This window comes from Prenolepis imparis, unplaced genomic scaffold, assembly GCF_030444845.1.
Source record: "Prenolepis imparis isolate NDT839.2.m4 unplaced genomic scaffold, iyPreImpa1.0 SCAF_2, whole genome shotgun sequence".
NCBI classification, from domain to species: Eukaryota; Metazoa; Arthropoda; class Insecta; order Hymenoptera; family Formicidae; genus Prenolepis; species Prenolepis imparis.
In genome coordinates, this window is record NW_028141160.1 from 16,053,152 (window position 1) to 16,070,950 (window position 17,799).

Below are 17,799 nucleotides of genomic sequence, written 5' to 3' on the forward strand. Positions count from 1 at the left end.
ATTTTTCTTGCAAAAATATATGTGTAAAATATATGTGTAAAAGAAATTAAAAAGAAAAAAAGAATTTATTTTTATTTTTTTAAATATATCATAAATTGCAGTCAAGTTACTTAAAATGGACCGAAAGGGATGAGAATGCTACGTTTGAATTTTCGGATCGTGAATTTTACGGAAAAAAAGAGCGAAGACAGGATTGCAGGACACAGGACTTTCTTTCGGAGAATATCCAGCGGATATTCGCGTCCCGTCCGTCTTTGTGTGTCTTCCTGCATTTGCGTTTATAGAGCGTGCTTAAGGCTACGCGTGTGTGCGTGTGTGCATGCGTGTGTAATCTGGAGAGAAAATACGTACGGGCAGTCCCATCGGACCAGGATCTCCTTTGGCACCCTTCTCTCCCTGCAACGTGAAAAAAGAAAAGAGCGACGCGTGAGAACGGGCTTACCCGCATCGCGATGGTGTCGCGCACGCAAAAAGGTCATCTCACAAAGATCACCGACGCGAATAGCTTCACGCCTCGGGAGTCACATCACTAACGCGATCTTTCTCGCGAAGGGCGCTCGAATAAAATTACGGCGCGTCTACTAGCGCCCTTCGTCAGTTCTTTCTTTGACTTATCTCGCGATTATGTAAAATATCTCGCTTAATTAATTTTATTTACACCTTTTAATCTCATACGATTGATAAAAAGAATATTAGAAAATTAAATATCAGAACAAATGCATTTTTCGATTATATAATATGTTGCAATTTTTTATTGTTACTACGGCACACGGGCTAAACTAATAATGTAAAAAAAAAAAAATAATAATACGATTAATCATTGCGGTAAAAACCAAGTTCGCTATAGTGGCTATGTTTTTTTTAAATATTCAATAATAGTATGATGAAGATGCACTTAAAATAAAAAAAGTTTTAGTTTTTATAGCGTTTTTGTGCGCAAAACAGCGATACACCAACAGATCGATTTTGTTATTTGATGTTTACAACCTCGGAAAAAGAGAGAACTCGTTTATTTTCGGTCGCGAATAACCAACACAAACGTGTAACCGTGCTTTTTTTACGTTCTACGTGTGATGTACGCGATCAACAGATAGATAATAGTTACTGACAGAATCGCCCTTGGCGCCGTCGTGTCCTCTGTCACCCTTGATACCAGGTGGACCCTGTAATCCGGGAGTACCAGCGGGTCCTGGAGGTCCGGGTGGACCCATTATCTATATATATATATATATCGACAATTAAAAATATTTGTGATCGACTCTGCTAAACAGCGAAGATTTGCAAATATTTATTAACTTTGGATTTTACAATCTTTGTCCATAAAATCCATTAGAATTGTTACGACAAGATGTAATCGTTTGCATTGTTTTTTCAAAAATACCGATAAACGTAATATACCGTAAAAGCGGAAAATACAAACGGATTTTATTCAACAATTTTTATAGCGCTTCGGGGAAATTGCTTTATAATATCCATAAATCGCCGCAAAGGGTTACATAACTCCATAAAACGCGGCTATAGAGGGGTATAAAGTCGATGCCGCAATAGCGAGAGACGCGGCCGAAAATTTAAAAGCCGCTCGAACACGGCGCAGTGAAGCGATATTGTTCACAATATTTCTTTACACGGATGGAGGACACATTTCCATATCGTCCATATAACATTAACTGAGGGAGAATATAATTCGTGAGATTATTCGCAAGATAACTTACCACTTCCCCGGCATTCATCTCAAACGTGCCATCTCCCTGCGAACAAACGTGCAAATTTGACATGTTTACACGTGCATTAATATCACGTTATTCGATGTATTAAACATTAATTTTTTTTTTTTTCAAGTATCCTCCCTCAATCGGGCGACTCCTTTCGTTGCATGATCGAAGGATACGAAAGGATACAAAAATATTTTAGACATGAACTGTCACGTACCTGTCTTCGTCTAAGCTTTTTGTACTTCTATGGGTGGAAGGCCGATGTCCCGCCATGAAAAGAAAATTTATTCTATCGTCAGATTCTGTTTAACACACATTGAATCCGCAGTTTCGTATTTATCGCGGATGTTATTGTGACGAAAATACAATAACATCGAAAAGATACAGCATTTTCAGCAACGTGCATCGCGAAACGCGACGTTCATCCGTAAAAAATATACAAGATTCTATTATCGGAGAATAATAGAATCTTGCTAAAATTTATTGGATCCTGAATAAAATTAGTTTTTGCGAAATTGCTTCGCGATGAGATCATTTCCTATGCGCAATTCGATACAATATATATCGTGTTATTAAATATGGAAAAACGAAAATTAATTGAAAATTACATAAATAACAAAATGTTGTATAACCCTGTATAATTAGTTGTATAAAATTCCTTATATCCTCCTCTACACTATTTTTATATAATTTTTTCAAGAAAATGATTATATATTTTTAATGCCGAAATACGTAGCGGAATGCAATTTGATAAACGTAAGCAACAATGACAAATATACTCACCGATTCGCCTTTCTCTCCCTTTTCGCCTTTCATTCCAGGATAGCCCTGTCGATCGCAAAAATCGCATTAGACGAAATATACGATAAAAAAGAAAATCGCGTTGAAGCGTGACGTTACGGGCAATTAACACACGTACCGGTGGGCCAGGTAGACCTGGAGGTCCCATAAGACCTGGGGGACCGATGTCACCGTAGTCACCTTTTTCACCTTTGGGTCCGGATATTCCCTGAAGAGAGACAGACGAGCGCGACGATATGTAAAATATTAGATATACTCTTCCTTAACTCGGAGAACATTTTCAAGGTTCCGCGCTTGCATTTTAAATAAATCCCGTACACAATGTACATAATTTATTATAATATATAATTTATACGAAAAATAGTGTATTTGTACATCAAAAAGTACAACAAATACGTAATATATGCTCTATAAATTAATTTACTTATACCAAATTTTCTTCCTCAGCACTCTCTAATACAATATATGTATATAATATGTATAATATAAAATAAGAGCTTAATAACGTTATGCAAAGTCGGACAAGGAAAGGGATATTAAATTTTCGCCACCTTTGTGAAACACGTAGCGTGTAATGTCTACTGAATATTACATCGAGAAGACCGTGAGAGACGAGGAAATTTTGGGGAACATTTCTCATTTACGTCCTACTTACCGGTAATCCTGGGGGTCCTTGAATACCGGGATCGCCGTCGGTTCCGTTGAGCCCCGACAAGCCCTGCATCCCCGTCTCTCCCTTGGGCCCTGAAAAGCGAATTTGCCGGCCGTGAGATGCCGGTTGTTCGTTCGCCGAAGTTAGATTAATTCGCGCGCGCGTATACGATCGATGTAATTCTCGTAATTCCGTAAATTCGTGTGCGCGTAGCAAAAAGGCCCCCTATCTCCCTCTTCTTTCTCTTTATATCTACCCACTTCGCCTTCCTCCTCCGTCGTTTCTTCACTTCTTGACTTCTCATTTCGCCCCGAGTGATTCTCCGTGCCGGGAATACTTCTAGTGTGTTTATTCTGCCTTGAAAGAATGATTTCTCCCGAGAGATCAGAGAATACTCGATGTTTATTGTCAATTTAAGTATCGAGGATTTTTAAATATATGCACGAATTTTCTTTTCTTAAATACTTTTAATGGTGAACGTAGAAGATAACTTGAAATATATAAGTATTGAATTTTTATAATTTGTCTATCGAGTTGTCAATCGAGTAAAAATGTAGTTGATCAATGATATTCTTTGCATCGACAAATTAATCTTGTGCTTTATTTGTATGTCGCTTTTAAAACGACAGTCAATGAAATATTGTCAATAAATTAATATCTTTTATATAAATACTTTCTATCGATACTTTGATTGATATTATGAAAAGCATTCATCAAAAATTTACCACGTCGATTATCCTTTAATGTTTGTCATTATGCGCAATAATATTGATATAATAATGATTAAATAAATATCGTGTGTAATGTTTTTTTTAGAAAACAAACATTTAATTAAATCTTTCAATATACACGAATTAATATTATATAAATCGAAGTTATTAACTTTAACTTTTGATTGAAATTTTTCACGGAAAACGAAGTCGGAGTATTAGATTCGAAAGAGATTAGAGGGAGGGTTGCTACAAATTCTTTTCTCGAAAGCCAACGCGCTGGATCGCTTTTCAAGTTTCGTGAGAGAACTTTTCGAATCATTTTGCCATTAAATATCTTGAACAAGGAACTGTGAATTGATCTTATGCTCGCGTGTCCATTGCACTTGCACCATTTTCTGTATATGTTCGTATAATTAGGTGGAAGAATAGGATCTTTCAACATGATATTTCACATCTACACTATATGAGAAATCTTGTTCTTTCACATATAAAATTATACAGACATCGGTAGAACAGCAACCGCAACTGACGGAAGTGGAGCAAAACGAATTCACATTTATTTTCTTAGAAAAAATTTATTGATATATCATAAATATTAATTTTTCTCACATCATAAATCTTTGAAAAATAAATACAATTTAACAAAAATAAATACATTTTAACGAAAAAAGAAAAAAAATCATCTTGGTAATTTTAAAACTGGTTAGCAGCATTAATCACCACCGAGCGCGAAATATTTGCTAAAAAGAAAAAAAAGGGATATCGTGCTGCTAACTATCGTTCTGGGGAAAGTTACGAATCCCTCCGTAATTTTTTTCACGCACGGATGCACGAAGCGGAGAGGCGCGGCCAAAGGTACGAAGGACGAGGAATCTTCGTGGGAAGGACCCACGAAGAAATCCGCGTCCTGGCCACGAAGTGAGAGGGCGGACGCGATCGTTTTTCTCGACGCTTATCCTCCGTTTATCCCGTCGATTTCCCGCCGCGATAGAGCGGTATTATCTCTACCTGGTGAACCCGCGTCTCCCTTGGCGCCATTTTCGCCTTGGTAACCCCGTTCGCCGGGCTCACCCTTCGGACCCGGAATGCCGAGAACACCTCTCGCCAATGTCACACCGCTCTCACCCTTGAAACCCTACAATGACACTGCAAGGTCAGATTCAACCAGGTCCTCCATGTGCGGTCAATTTTTTTTTTGCTTCTACGACGAAGCGTTAATCTGTCTTTTTTTAAAGAGGAAGGAGAGGAGGAAGGGATAGTGATTCGAGATCTACGTCGATGAAATCTGTCGATTTTGGCGCTGCATATCGATTAGATTTAATCATTTTCGTATTGAATTTGCATGATTATTCGTTCGATATTTTGAGAACCAAACTCGTCCAGCTATTTTTTTTGGCACTACACAATTAAACACACTTGTGATTTAAACAATTATATAGTGAACAATTATAACAGTGTTTTACTTTGTGACGTAGACAACGACTACTAATACTCATGCGACTAGGAAGGATTCGTTAGTGGGTTCAAATTTAATAGAAAATTGGGAACTACTAGTATCTCTCTTTCTCCCTTGTGCTTCGCGATAGCACACACATCTGTATGATTTATATAATCTCTTCCTATAATTACAACCTGTAGAGTCGGTCTTACTGGATTAATAGGATCATTTCTTGTTCGCAAAACGCAAAAAGATATCCCATAAATTTTCGACATATTATTTATTGACAATTTTAGACGACAGTAAAAGTTTTCAATTTTATTCGTTGAAACGTTATGCAATTATAATTTGGAACTTTTAAATATGATTAACAAATCAATATTATAATTAAATATAAAGCTCTTTATTTAAATTTATATAATTAGAATATGCTCTATTAATAAAAAAAATATGAGAAAGATTGTATGAGAAAGAGAGGAGGCAAATAAGGGAAAGACACACAGACAGAAAAAAAGTATTACATAAAAATAGGTAAAAATTAATATTGCGCGTGTGTAGACGAGCGTAGATAGAGACGTCGTGATCGCGACAGAGTAAGCTACATACTTTGATAGATTTGGAATACTTACGCGATAGCCTGCAGGCGTTTGCGATTGCCAGTTGATAAAGTTGCGAGAGCCTCAACACAACAACAAGCCGGGGGGTAGTAGTGGTTATTAGTGATTAGTGAATCGAACCGACACACGGGGAAGAAGTAGTGGGGTGTTGTTACTCGCTACATAAATACAAATTAGTTACACAAGCTACGTACACTACACGCCGAGGATCGCTACTAACTAACTGTACACACACACATACTGTCAAAAGCGATCAATATTGATCCAAAAAGGGTTGTGTTACAAATATAATGCTCCAACCAAAAGATATGTCTCAGAGATGCTATAACAGAGATCTAGAATACAAGTTTTTCTAACAAGAATATTGGAGAAAATCGCTGATTTCTCTCCAATTTTTAAACGTTTTTCACGTTAAATACTTTACTAAGAAAAATTTAAATTAAGTTTCTGTTTGTCGATAAACTCAATTTAAAATTAATAAAAAAATAAGCTAAAGATTTATTGTATAAAGACGAAAAGTTTTCATGTTAGAAAAAAATCGACGTCACAAATTGTCCATTTCTAAAAGGTTTCAGATAGGTTTTAGAGCACTCTGTATGTATGTTAGCAGTAGTTAAGTGTATACTTGGCCGCGGCTTTGCAATCGGGACGCACGCAGCGCATCCAAATCCCGAGTCCACGTCTCGTTAGAGAGGCAAATGGAGCGGATGGACGAAGTTGCGAGCGAGTTTGCTTCGTGGTCGAATGGCGAATTTTACGGTTCGATGAGTCGAAGGTAAGTATTACGGGCGGACATGTACCTATATCCGCGAGTTTAACGCCGCGGTTCGACCGGCAAAGTTGCTCCAAAGGGTAATTCTCAGCGCGCGAAACTTACTAAATTTGCAACTGGTGCTGTAGCATTACAAGATTGCATTGATTCCGCAATTAATTCCGTTCCTTATAAATGCAAGTTTTCGTTGATCGCGAAAATATCTCAAGCTGTTACAACAACGAAAAAGTGCATTTTAATTTTAAGAAAATCCTTTATGAGGAAAAAATTATTTTTATGAAATGAAAGATGCGATTATTTTTTTAATTTTTGATGCAGTAAAATTTACTAAAATTTGTCATGTATCTTTGACTTGCATGTTAATTCAATTTAGTTTATGCATTGGATATATCTTTTCGTTAAAAAATGCGAAATTCACGGAAATATTCGTTTTTCATTTATTAGGCTAAATTCTGTCGCATTTTTAATGTTATACATGATAAATTTCGCATCAAAAGTATTCCCCGACTATACACCAAGCATCTTATAAAAAAATGACTCAATGTAAATCCGTAAAAATAAAATACACGAGAGAGAAACATATAATGTAATAACTTCTAAATAGAACGAAGTACTCTTTTCGTTTGCAAATGCATAAAAATTAGCAGGCCAATTTCGTATGCTTAACAAGAAACACATATTTAATTGCATATTAAATATTCATCACATGAGTATGTTTAAAAATTAATATTGTTGCTTTGTATAAAATTTCAGAAGGAAAAAGAATCGTTTAATAGAATCGTATTTCATATCAGTCTAATTTATTTTATGAAAAATTTCTTCTTTTACAAAATTTATAACTTTTTCGGGCAGATTTCAACTATTTAAATTGGAAAATATAACAGATTCTCTCTTTTTCATTTCATATATTCTGAAGTATTAAAAAATGTAAAATACTGAAAAATATACGATAAAAAATGATAATTACCATAAAAAGCAGAAGCAGTCGTAAAATTATATAATATTTTTTGTTAAGCCAAACTATTTCATTTCTATTAATAATATTTTTTTAAACCAATAAAACTATGTTAAAACAATCATAAATCATGAAAATATTAATCTTAAGAAATTAATGTGTCTCTTGTAATAATTTCATCGATAAAATTATATTCAAAATCATGTTGCAGTCAATAGTTTCAAACACGTTAAATGCCACGGTGGTCGCTGGTAACCAGCAAAATCAGGCCGACATGTCTCATTAATTTACGGTCCAACCACGAGCATGTAGGAAATTACCGTGTATCCTCAATATGAAGTCAATTAACAAGCCAACTATAATAAAGTATTTCGCACATAGTCCACGTATATACATAATTAAAGCTGTATAAATTTTTGAAAGCTTAATCGACGTGTATCTTTTAGTTCAACGTGTCATCGAGTTAACTAATGCCGTAACGTGATCCACGCGAACGAACACGTCTGTTAGGATGCGCTCGTATGGTCGCCGTTTGCAGTTAGTCGCATAGAGAGTTACGATCGCTCGGCAGAACTACGTGTATACTTACGGTGGACTCGAAAGAGTAGTATAGTCGCACGCCAAGCAGTAGTTTACGGATGTTAGACGCGTAGGCGTGTGTAATTCGGCCGGAAGGAGAGAGCGCTTAAGCCCACCACCCTCTGCTTGCTCGTTTGCCAACCAGGGTTCACACAGCCTGCGGTTCGCGAGTTGTCGACCCGGAGTTGTCGGTGGATGCTGCGTGCGAGCGTCGAGACGATCGACGTCTCGACGTCTCGCGCGTGTTGGACGAAGGGTAAAAAAAATAACACACAACGAAAGAAAGTTAAGGGGTAAGAGGAGAACCGAGGAGAAGCCTCGGATACCACAATATCCGTACGTGTTATTTGCTGCCACCAACGTTTCTTTTTTCCATCTACTTTTTCTTTCCGTTTTCCTGCCTGTTATTTCGTTCTTTTATTATTCTCTCTTCGCTGTTACTCTTTATTTTCTTTCTTTTTTTTTATTTTATGGGACGAAAAACGAGTCCCGACAATCGCTCGAGGTATACGTATGCAATTCCGGAGAACGGACACGAGCGCGCGAGAAAAGTTCCGATAAAAGCGTGAAAAAATATCGAATGTGTAGAAAGTATATACAATTTCGCAAATTAAATGGCAACAAAAGTAACAGCTGCGCTTTTAAATATAAATAACGTCTATGTAATAAAATATTTTGTAGCCAATATTTTCGAAGCAGTATATATCAATTCTGGATTTGATATTCTATGCACGATATTTCTGAATTTGATTTTATTTATCAATTTTATTTTGATTCTACAACAAAGTTTAAATGTATGGCCGCGCATGTAATCATATTTAAAAGTTATTCATATACATATTTTTTGTTGACATTATTTTTATTATTCGAATAAATAATCGTAATAAGAAATAAATGATCAATCGAACAATTAGAGTTATGGCACGATATTCAAATTGTTCCTTCTATAAATTTTAATGGAAGATATAAATATTCATCTTTCTTATTGCCGCGTTTGCGTTATTTTGATATGCTGACAGGAGTGTAAACATTTCGGAAAAGTGAGATTCGCCTCACGGCGAAGGAACTTTTCTCGGCCCGTAACCGTCCCGGTGATGATGCTGTTCAACTGCAGCTTATTCGACGATGCAAGTGTGACGGCGTGATATATACGTGCTCATGCTCGCGTGACTGCGTGAGGAGTGCCGTGCACGCGCGCGGCTGAAGCATTTCACAGCACGACGAAGTCACTCGTTTTCGCGATATAGAGAGAAAAAGAGAGAAAGAGAGAGAAAGAGAGAGATCTTGAGATTACAAAATCTAATATTCCGTGGGAAAACGCGAAACGTCAGCGATGCTCGAAAGTAGGGCAAAAGAAACCAAGAAGGCAAAAGAAACCAAGGAAAGAGACAAAAAGAACATTTTCACGCAGAAAAGAGAATTACGGTATTATTCTTCGGAACTGCGGAGAGAGTTATTTAATCGATAAAAGAAAAGGAAATAAAAGATTGATGATTGAAATTTTCAGAAAAATCGAACGTAAATTTTAAGTTCATTTTTGTCAATATAATTAATGTTGAAAAGAGAGTTATTTAATCGATAAAAGAAAAAGAAATAAAAGATTGATGATTGAAATTTTCAGAAAAATTGAACGTAATTTTAATTCGAAGTTTATTTTTGTCAATATAATTAATGTAGAAAAGTAAAATCTCTCTTTTTTCATACTCGTCGCTTTAGCACAAAAATAGAATTTTAATTCTCGATTAATTCTTTAAATTTATTATACATTATATGATTAATATTATCAAATATTGAAATATAAGCAAATAAACGAAATGTAATAAAATCAAAATGTATAAACGTTGAATGACACGAGAAGTGTCCTCCAATTAAAATGTGAAATTAAGGACGACATAATCAGAAATATCAAATCAGAGGGGCTGCGTGTCGGAAACTCGGGAACTTCGCTGGCTTTAAACTCTTGTATATATATACACACACATATATATATATATATATATATATATATATATATATATATATATATACTCGAAAGGCATGTGACAAGGTATAAAAACAGACTATATTTCACACGGAAGAAAGCTACGATACATCATGCTTCGCTCATAAGAGATCCATATAGTGACATCCAAGTCAAGAAACATGCGGTTATCAACGTCCGTGTAGACGTGAGAATGCCCGATATGTATATATATATATATATACATATATAAAATATATACATATATATACGTTTTTCTATCGTGCAAAGCATGCACACAGCATGCGGGAGTCTGGACGCAACGGGATAACGGGGGCCAAGGGGATATACAGGATATCGAGGAACAGATTGGACGAGAATCATCTTTTCTTTTTTTTAATTTCTTTCTGCTTCCTGCACGTTTGGATTCAATCAACGGATAACGGGACTTGGTCGGATGAATGGATGGATAGATGGTCGACGGTCGGCGGCGGTCGGAGGACCTCGCTGAAGCTTACCCTCTTCCCTGGCTTTCCCCGAGCACCCTTCTCTCCGAGCAGACCGGGCGGTCCCGTCGGGCCCAACTCTCCCTTCTCGCCCTGGGGCCCTGCGTGCCGTGCATAAGATGAAACCGTGATGCATACGAATGTAACGTTGCACGCGAACGAGCCGCGCGCGGAATTTCCGGGATCGATGGTGTTTTTTCGAAGATCCGCTTCGACTGTCATTCCGCGCGTTAAGTGGCGTTTGACGGATCGCGTGATCGATCTTTACGGAAGTGTATTTAGACGTGTCGATACCGAGAAAACGCAACGCCACGGTGATTTTCGACAGTATTATTATTATGCGAAAGAGAGACTTTGTGAAGAGTAATTGCGTGTTGGTTGGCTAAAGCGATAAAATGTAAATGTGCGGCATCGAACGCGAGTAAACATAATTATTACGAACTTTAAATATATGTTAAATGTAATAAGTCAATCAGGACCGAACGGCTAAAAATTAAAATTATAATTTGTCAAGCGTCTCGTATGGATTCACTTGCAGGGAGTCACCAATCATCGTCAATATCTCTGTCAATGAAATTATAATTTATCGCGTTTTCGATTCTGACTGACGGACAGAACTGACAGTTAATAAAATCATATCAGAACGCGATATTGTATCAGAATAAAGGGAGATTTCTCTATATTTGCATAATATTTCCGTCCTTTTGCTTGCTAATAATAAATGACATTTGTCATGACTAATTTATATAATATTGATATAATTTTGTGACACAATGGAAGCTTCTATATGTGATAAAGAAATGTTTACCTATATGTATCTTTCTTCATAACGGTATATATGCATATTTCAATTTAGAGAAACATGTATGATATATTAATAGGAAATATCACTCTGTGTATTTAATCTATATTTCAACAAACTGTTTCTTTTACGTTATTTATATAAAATTACAAATTTTGCAATTGCAGAAAATTTCGCGCGCACACACAAGTCGAGATTTAAGTATCGCATATATAAGCGAGTAGAGTAAATACGCTGTACTACACAACGCGCTGATTCTAAAATACGACATTGTACAATATCGACAGTAACGTTTCCGCGTTGCAGAGTCCGTGCCGTGAAATTGCGAGACGGATTTATGTATGTGGGTAAATTAATTCTATCAGGTGCGCATATATAATGCTCGGAAACGGTGTTACCGTTCTTAGTTCCTTGCTTGTCGTCGCACAACGGTATAAAGACGGATTAGCGTTCACGTAATTTCGTTGAATGTCGAATGTATCGCGCGGACTCGCAATATTCGCTACGTTTGTCTTCGGGCTACGTTTGGCTTCTATCTGAGATATCGAACAGAATTATTTTATCGATGCTAGATTATTTTCTTGTATGGAGAAAAATCGAATCTCGACGTAAAGCCCCTCATCTAGAATTCAATCTGTATACGGAAAAAGAGGAATTAAACCTTCGCGATCTTTTTACTAAATTCCCTTTGAATTCTTCATTTTTAATTGATTCGTAATTAAATTAAAAGTTTTACTTTCTCTTAAAAATATTATCTAATTATTTTTCACATTTCCCGGCGATTTCAACGTCTCATTTGATTCCAACAAATCTATTTTCGGAGAAAAATTATGTTAATTTTTTTTAATCGATTATTATATTTGACAAGAGACAATCTTGTTTTAAATTATTTAAAAAATTTCGTAATGTGTTTATTTATTTTCGATAATCTTCGACAGGTCTCACTCGATTATAAGTTTCTCTCGCGGATCAATGATGTCACGAGGCAGTAACTAATATTCGCGACGCTTTTGCCAATATCCGACGTCATGGTCAACACGGCGCCCTATAAACGGTCGTTTACGAGCGAGTGAGATCGGATTCTGAATACGTTCGTGATCGTAAATCATTTTCTCGCCGCTGCGAGACGATGAAGGGCGGCGGGGGCGAGGTGAACGTTGACGAACGACCGAGTCGTGAGATATTGGAGGATCGGAATTTTTTAAGTCGTCAGAGTCTCGCGCGCGTTTTTTCGCGACGAGGTATTCTTCAGCTTCCACTCCCGAATGCCGTACCTCAGGGCTGCGCATTTATTACTTCTTGTGCTATTCACGAGAAATGGTGCACACGTGGTGTCTCTTGTCTTGTAACTTTAAGCAAGATTGAATCTTTTATACACGAAGTGTGTCTAAGAATTGAGAGAGAACCTTCCTCTGCAGGTTACAGATTTTCAGCTGCGATCAGACTTTTCCTTAACACTTATTTTATCGAAATTCAACACTGATTGCAGTTTTCTGATATATGAAAAATGTTTTATGAAATTTAAAGTTAATTTAATTTAATTAAAGAATAATACCTTTAAGTTCTTAAAAAACTCGATTTGTCAAGTTAATCAACGACCTGCGTATATAATTTTATCTTTCTGATATTCTCTTATATACAATCGACTTTTAGTGCGATATTTTCCGCGACTCTATGTACATATTTCACGAGATGCCACGTAGATGTTGCGCAGAGTCATTTTTTGGACAATTCTTCTCGAGGACGCTCAACTTTCGAAGGGTTAACGTCCGATCCGTGCGTTTCGGAACGAGTAGCGTAGACAGAGACAGAGAGAAAAAAAAAGCAAGACGTTCGCGAATGGTAAAGAAAGATTTGCTCACGACCGCATATATTATTACACGGCTACGAAACACACTACGCCCACCGAACAACCGATCGCGCTTCTCGATCCTCTCCTCGAGGAATTGCACGATCATTCAAGTCAAGATTTCCTCGTCAAACATTACCGCATTTTCTTCACCCCGAGGTCACGCCGCCCGCTCGCGGAGATAATCGATTCACAGATGAATGCCATCGCGCTCCGATCCGAATGATCCGCGTACAATCGGTTTAATCCTCTCTCGTCCCGATCACAATATTAATGATCTCTCGCTGGTATTTCAAATCACGCGTTAAACGTCTATCCGCGAGAGAATTGTAAAACAAAAACCTACAATGAGTTTGACTGTGTTGCGCGTCGAAATTATATAATAACATCTCGGATAATGAGAAAATAAAATATGTACTGTTTTGATAAAATATGTATATTACACGTTTTTCGAAACTACAAATGCAGAGAAAATAAAAAGTTCAAATAATAACGCAAAAGCAACATATATTGTTTCCTTTATTTTCTAATCAAATATTAAAGGGCCGTATAATATTTCGCTCGAATAAATTTTCGGCGAAACAAATCATTTGCGCGGAAGATTACGCGTAAAAATTTGGCGCTGCTTTCGTATTCCGCACGGGGATACAATCGACGTGTGATGTTTAATCATTTATCATGTATGCAGATTATCTCATTTGTATGCTTACCAGGCGGTCCTGGTGGACCAGGTGGGCCTTCGAATACTCCACTTGGGAACTGTTCACCCTTCAAGGTCGTCGTGAAGCCTCGATCGCCTTTATCACCTCTGTCACCCTATTATATAAAATAAATTTTCGATGATTTGTACATTTATTGCATTGTATATTAGCGCATAATTTCTCTTGCATTCTCATGCGCTTTATATATTGCGATAATTATTTTCTGAAAATATAAAATATGTCTCATTATTCTTTTCCTTCAATATAATTTTGTCCTACGCAAATGAGTTAATTAAAAAAAAAAAAAGAAAAAAAACACTTTCCTAAATGGATAGCGTTTGATGGCATCCTTTATTGCGGCAGTATCAAGCATCGCTAATTAATATGCAGGAACATGCTTTTGAAAGTAATTAATTGTAGTTAGATTAAATTAACATTGCGCCGGACGTAATTAATACTCTATTGTTCTATAATCGCTCTGTTGTATTCCATTAATAATTATCGGTTACGTAACCTTTTGAAAGGCGTAATATTAAGTGCACAATATCTGGTGCACAATAACTCTACAACCTTTTCAACAATAGATTCGTATATGTGTATATATAAGCTATAACTCGTATGGGGTAAAAAAAATTTTTATTCGAAAAATTCAGTTTAAGGGGAAAAACAATGCACGCTTTTTCCTCTGTTTTTGTATCATTGATTGAAAGATTCATCGCGTGATTAAACGAAATCGCGAACGCTGTTGAAATTTGAGGAAAATCCGAAATCCTGCGAGATTAGTCGGATTTGTTTCGAACCGCGTACTTGAAAGCGCGCCGACCGTAATCATTACATAATTCCATGATAACGTGATTATCCGTTGCGTTGATATATCCGTAATATTAAATCACTCCCTGTGGAATTTTGAATACGAATATTGAACGTTTGATACGTCGAAACACACAAGCCCGCGGTCATACGTGAAATGTGCTTTATAATTCCGAAAGTAAATAAAGTTAAGCTTAAATTTCGCATTATTCTGCTTATTGATGCATAAGCCATCAGCAGATTCGTAATAGGTTTAATTTATCCTTCATATGCAACGATGATGTAACATACTTTTGAAAATGAAATTTATTTATCTTTATCAAACATGTTTACAACGTATGTGTTTACCTGGAAATACTATTTTTAAAACGTTTATATTTCTTTTTTTAACGCAAAAAATTTTAATGTCCACAAATATTTTTAATTAATCTTAACAAGAAACAACACTATTTTTTATTTTATCACTTTTCCACTATTTCTAATTCTCATGCTGCAATCCCAACTCGGCTTAATAATTTCTATCTTTTTTTTTGTACGTTCCGAAATTATCATTGCAAGAAGAATGCAAAAAGATTTATAAACTTTTGCAAATCTAATGGAATTTTTCAAAATTTAAGTATTACTGCAGAGTTTTCAAAAATATTCCATAGATTGTATTATAAATTTAATACGTATATTGTAAAAAATTAAAAGAATTTTCTAAATAGATTTTTCTTTAATTATCGATAAAAACTACGATTTCACCCTTTACACGATATTGCACCTGTCATACCATGAAGAGGAAGACCGCCTGGCCGAGAAAAGCTCTCGACTCTGTGCAAAGAGCGACACCGGATACCTCGAGAGACGAGGATGTGTAGCCGGATGTGTAATCGGATACAGCGTGTGTAATCGGTCGCGCGAATTAATTTCTCAGACTCACCTTAGGACCCGCAAGTCCTAGCGTGCCCGGCGGACCGACAGGCCCGATCGGCCCGGGCGGGCCCTTCTCTCCTGGCGCGCCGACCTCGCCCGGAATCCCTTGTCTGCCTTCATGTCCGGGAAGACCCTCGGCTCCTGATGGACCAGGTGGTCCCGGTGGCCCGGGTTCACCCGGCTCTCCCTGTTACGTCCCAAGAGCGTTACGTCGTTACGGCTTTTCTCTCCGGCGAGAGCCCTCGACACAAGAGTGTCTCTCGGTACTCGTCGGTTTGTGCCACGGACTGACGAGGGATCGACGGGAAAAGAGAGAGAGAAAGAGAGAAAGAGACAGAAAGAAAAAGAGAAAGAGAAGGAGACACAGAGAAGAAGAAGAGCCGTGGTGTTCGGTCTCTTGGGTGAGCGTGTGAGGGCAGCGGAACAGCAAAAAGAAGTACAAAAGAGAACGAAAGATAGATAGACTCAGAGAGCTAGAGAAGGAGACAAACAAAGTTAGAGAGTCAGAGAGAGAGGTATGTGGACTGGTGGACGCAGGAAAAAGGAAAACTCGCGAGAAAACAGTGCATGGAAATGAGAGATCTCGGCGTACGCGTGAGAGTACGGTGTTGCTTCGCGCGGATTTCCTCGCGATGTTTCCTCGATCTACCGATTGGAGAGAATACATTTTTTTTTTTTTTAAATGGCGTCCTATTACCACGATCTAGAAGCTTCGACGTTGTAATAAGACGGATGAAGAGTTTTCGGTAGCGCGAGAGAATTTTTCATTAGCTCCCTCGTAAGAGAAGACGCCCAGAGATGATGCTCCAGGTAACGGGATACCGTAGAGAAATACTTTCGTGATAGCTTTTAGGATCGTTTCTTTCGTCTATGGACACTTTTACGCGCTCGTTTTCGACGTAATGTAGAAAACTCTCCGATGCGGCCAGGAGCTATTACAGAATAGTGTCCATTGTCGGATCCGAGGATAAAATTACAACATAAAGCAGGTTCAAATGTGATTTCGAAATATTTTATCTTTCTTCAGCAGTTCTTGACATTTATTTTCGGAATAAAATAATTTTTACGACGTACCAAAACGTGTAAGAAAGCCAAGTTTTTAAATTATCTCCAATCAGCTGTTTTATAAATGTAAGGATTTTTTTTTTTAAACGCGTTTAATTAATGTTTGCTTTATTATCATTGAAAAGAAACGATGAAATGGCAAATTCCTTGTCAAAGAAAATTCGAGGAAAATCGACAAAATGTGCAAGAATGTTTCATGCAATTTTCGAATTAAATATCTCGATGATAAAATTACAAATATTTTTTAAAAAATTTCTATCAGATATTTAAATTCCACTAAAATTAGAATATTGTTTTCAATTATCGTATTTGAATTGCACGATATGCGACGGAACGGAGAAATATATATCGCTGTCAATACGCGTAAAATAGAATACTATAATGCATGCTCCTGGTCAACTATTAATTAGACTCTTCATCAAACGCATTCGGGGGAGATGAATGCGCGTTCATCGAAGGTCCCCGCCATTGAAATAACATTTTCCGGCGGCGATGAGATATACGCGCGAGCAATTAATTTCTGTCACGACCGCGGGACATCGGCGTGGCGTAAGCAACCCCGTACATATATATGAACGACCGCGGAAGACACGTGTTTATACGTGCACTCTCGCGAGAAACGCAACGCGAAAGACGATAATACAACATGCGTCGTTCGCGATTCGTACACTCGAATAATACATACTCGTGCATTAATTTACACGCACGTGCTGCGTGTAATCGCGACGCATCCCGGCTGGGTGGCCGAGCCAAATAACGATGAATCGTCGTTCGGTGCGTACAGCGAGACACATATACATACCCATAGACGGACAGAAATGTACGAGCAACGCATGGAGAAGGTCTACGACACGCGGCATGCATGTGCCAGACGTATACACACGCATGTATATACATATTCCGAGGGCGCAGGTGCCTCTCGGATGAAAACTCAACCGAAATAGCCCGTCGA

General features: G+C 37.3%; 1 protein-coding gene across 12 annotated transcripts in view; it reads right to left on the reverse strand.

Annotated features, from left to right (window-relative positions):
* LOC145949035 (uncharacterized) overlaps positions 1-17,799 on the reverse strand; it is a 140,606-nt gene that overhangs the window by 17,881 nt on the left and 104,926 nt on the right. For 11 of the 12 annotated variants that reach the window (XM_083058721.1, XM_083058713.1, XM_083058722.1 and 8 more), the window contains 11 exons: positions 15,790-15,969; positions 14,067-14,172; positions 10,718-10,806; positions 4,887-5,013; positions 3,169-3,257; positions 2,632-2,721; positions 2,496-2,540; positions 1,930-1,956; positions 1,713-1,748; positions 1,110-1,214; positions 352-396 (listed from right to left, as the gene is read on the reverse strand). In XM_083058721.1, the coding sequence (XP_082914847.1) occupies positions 352-396; positions 1,110-1,214; positions 1,713-1,748; positions 1,930-1,956; positions 2,496-2,540; positions 2,632-2,721; positions 3,169-3,257; positions 4,887-5,013; positions 10,718-10,806; positions 14,067-14,172; positions 15,790-15,969 (939 nt within the window). The remainder of the gene's footprint in view (positions 1-351; positions 397-1,109; positions 1,215-1,712; positions 1,749-1,929; positions 1,957-2,495; positions 2,541-2,631; positions 2,722-3,168; positions 3,258-4,886; positions 5,014-10,717; positions 10,807-14,066; positions 14,173-15,789; positions 15,970-17,799) is intronic. The other variant, XM_083058723.1, reaches the window with a different exon arrangement.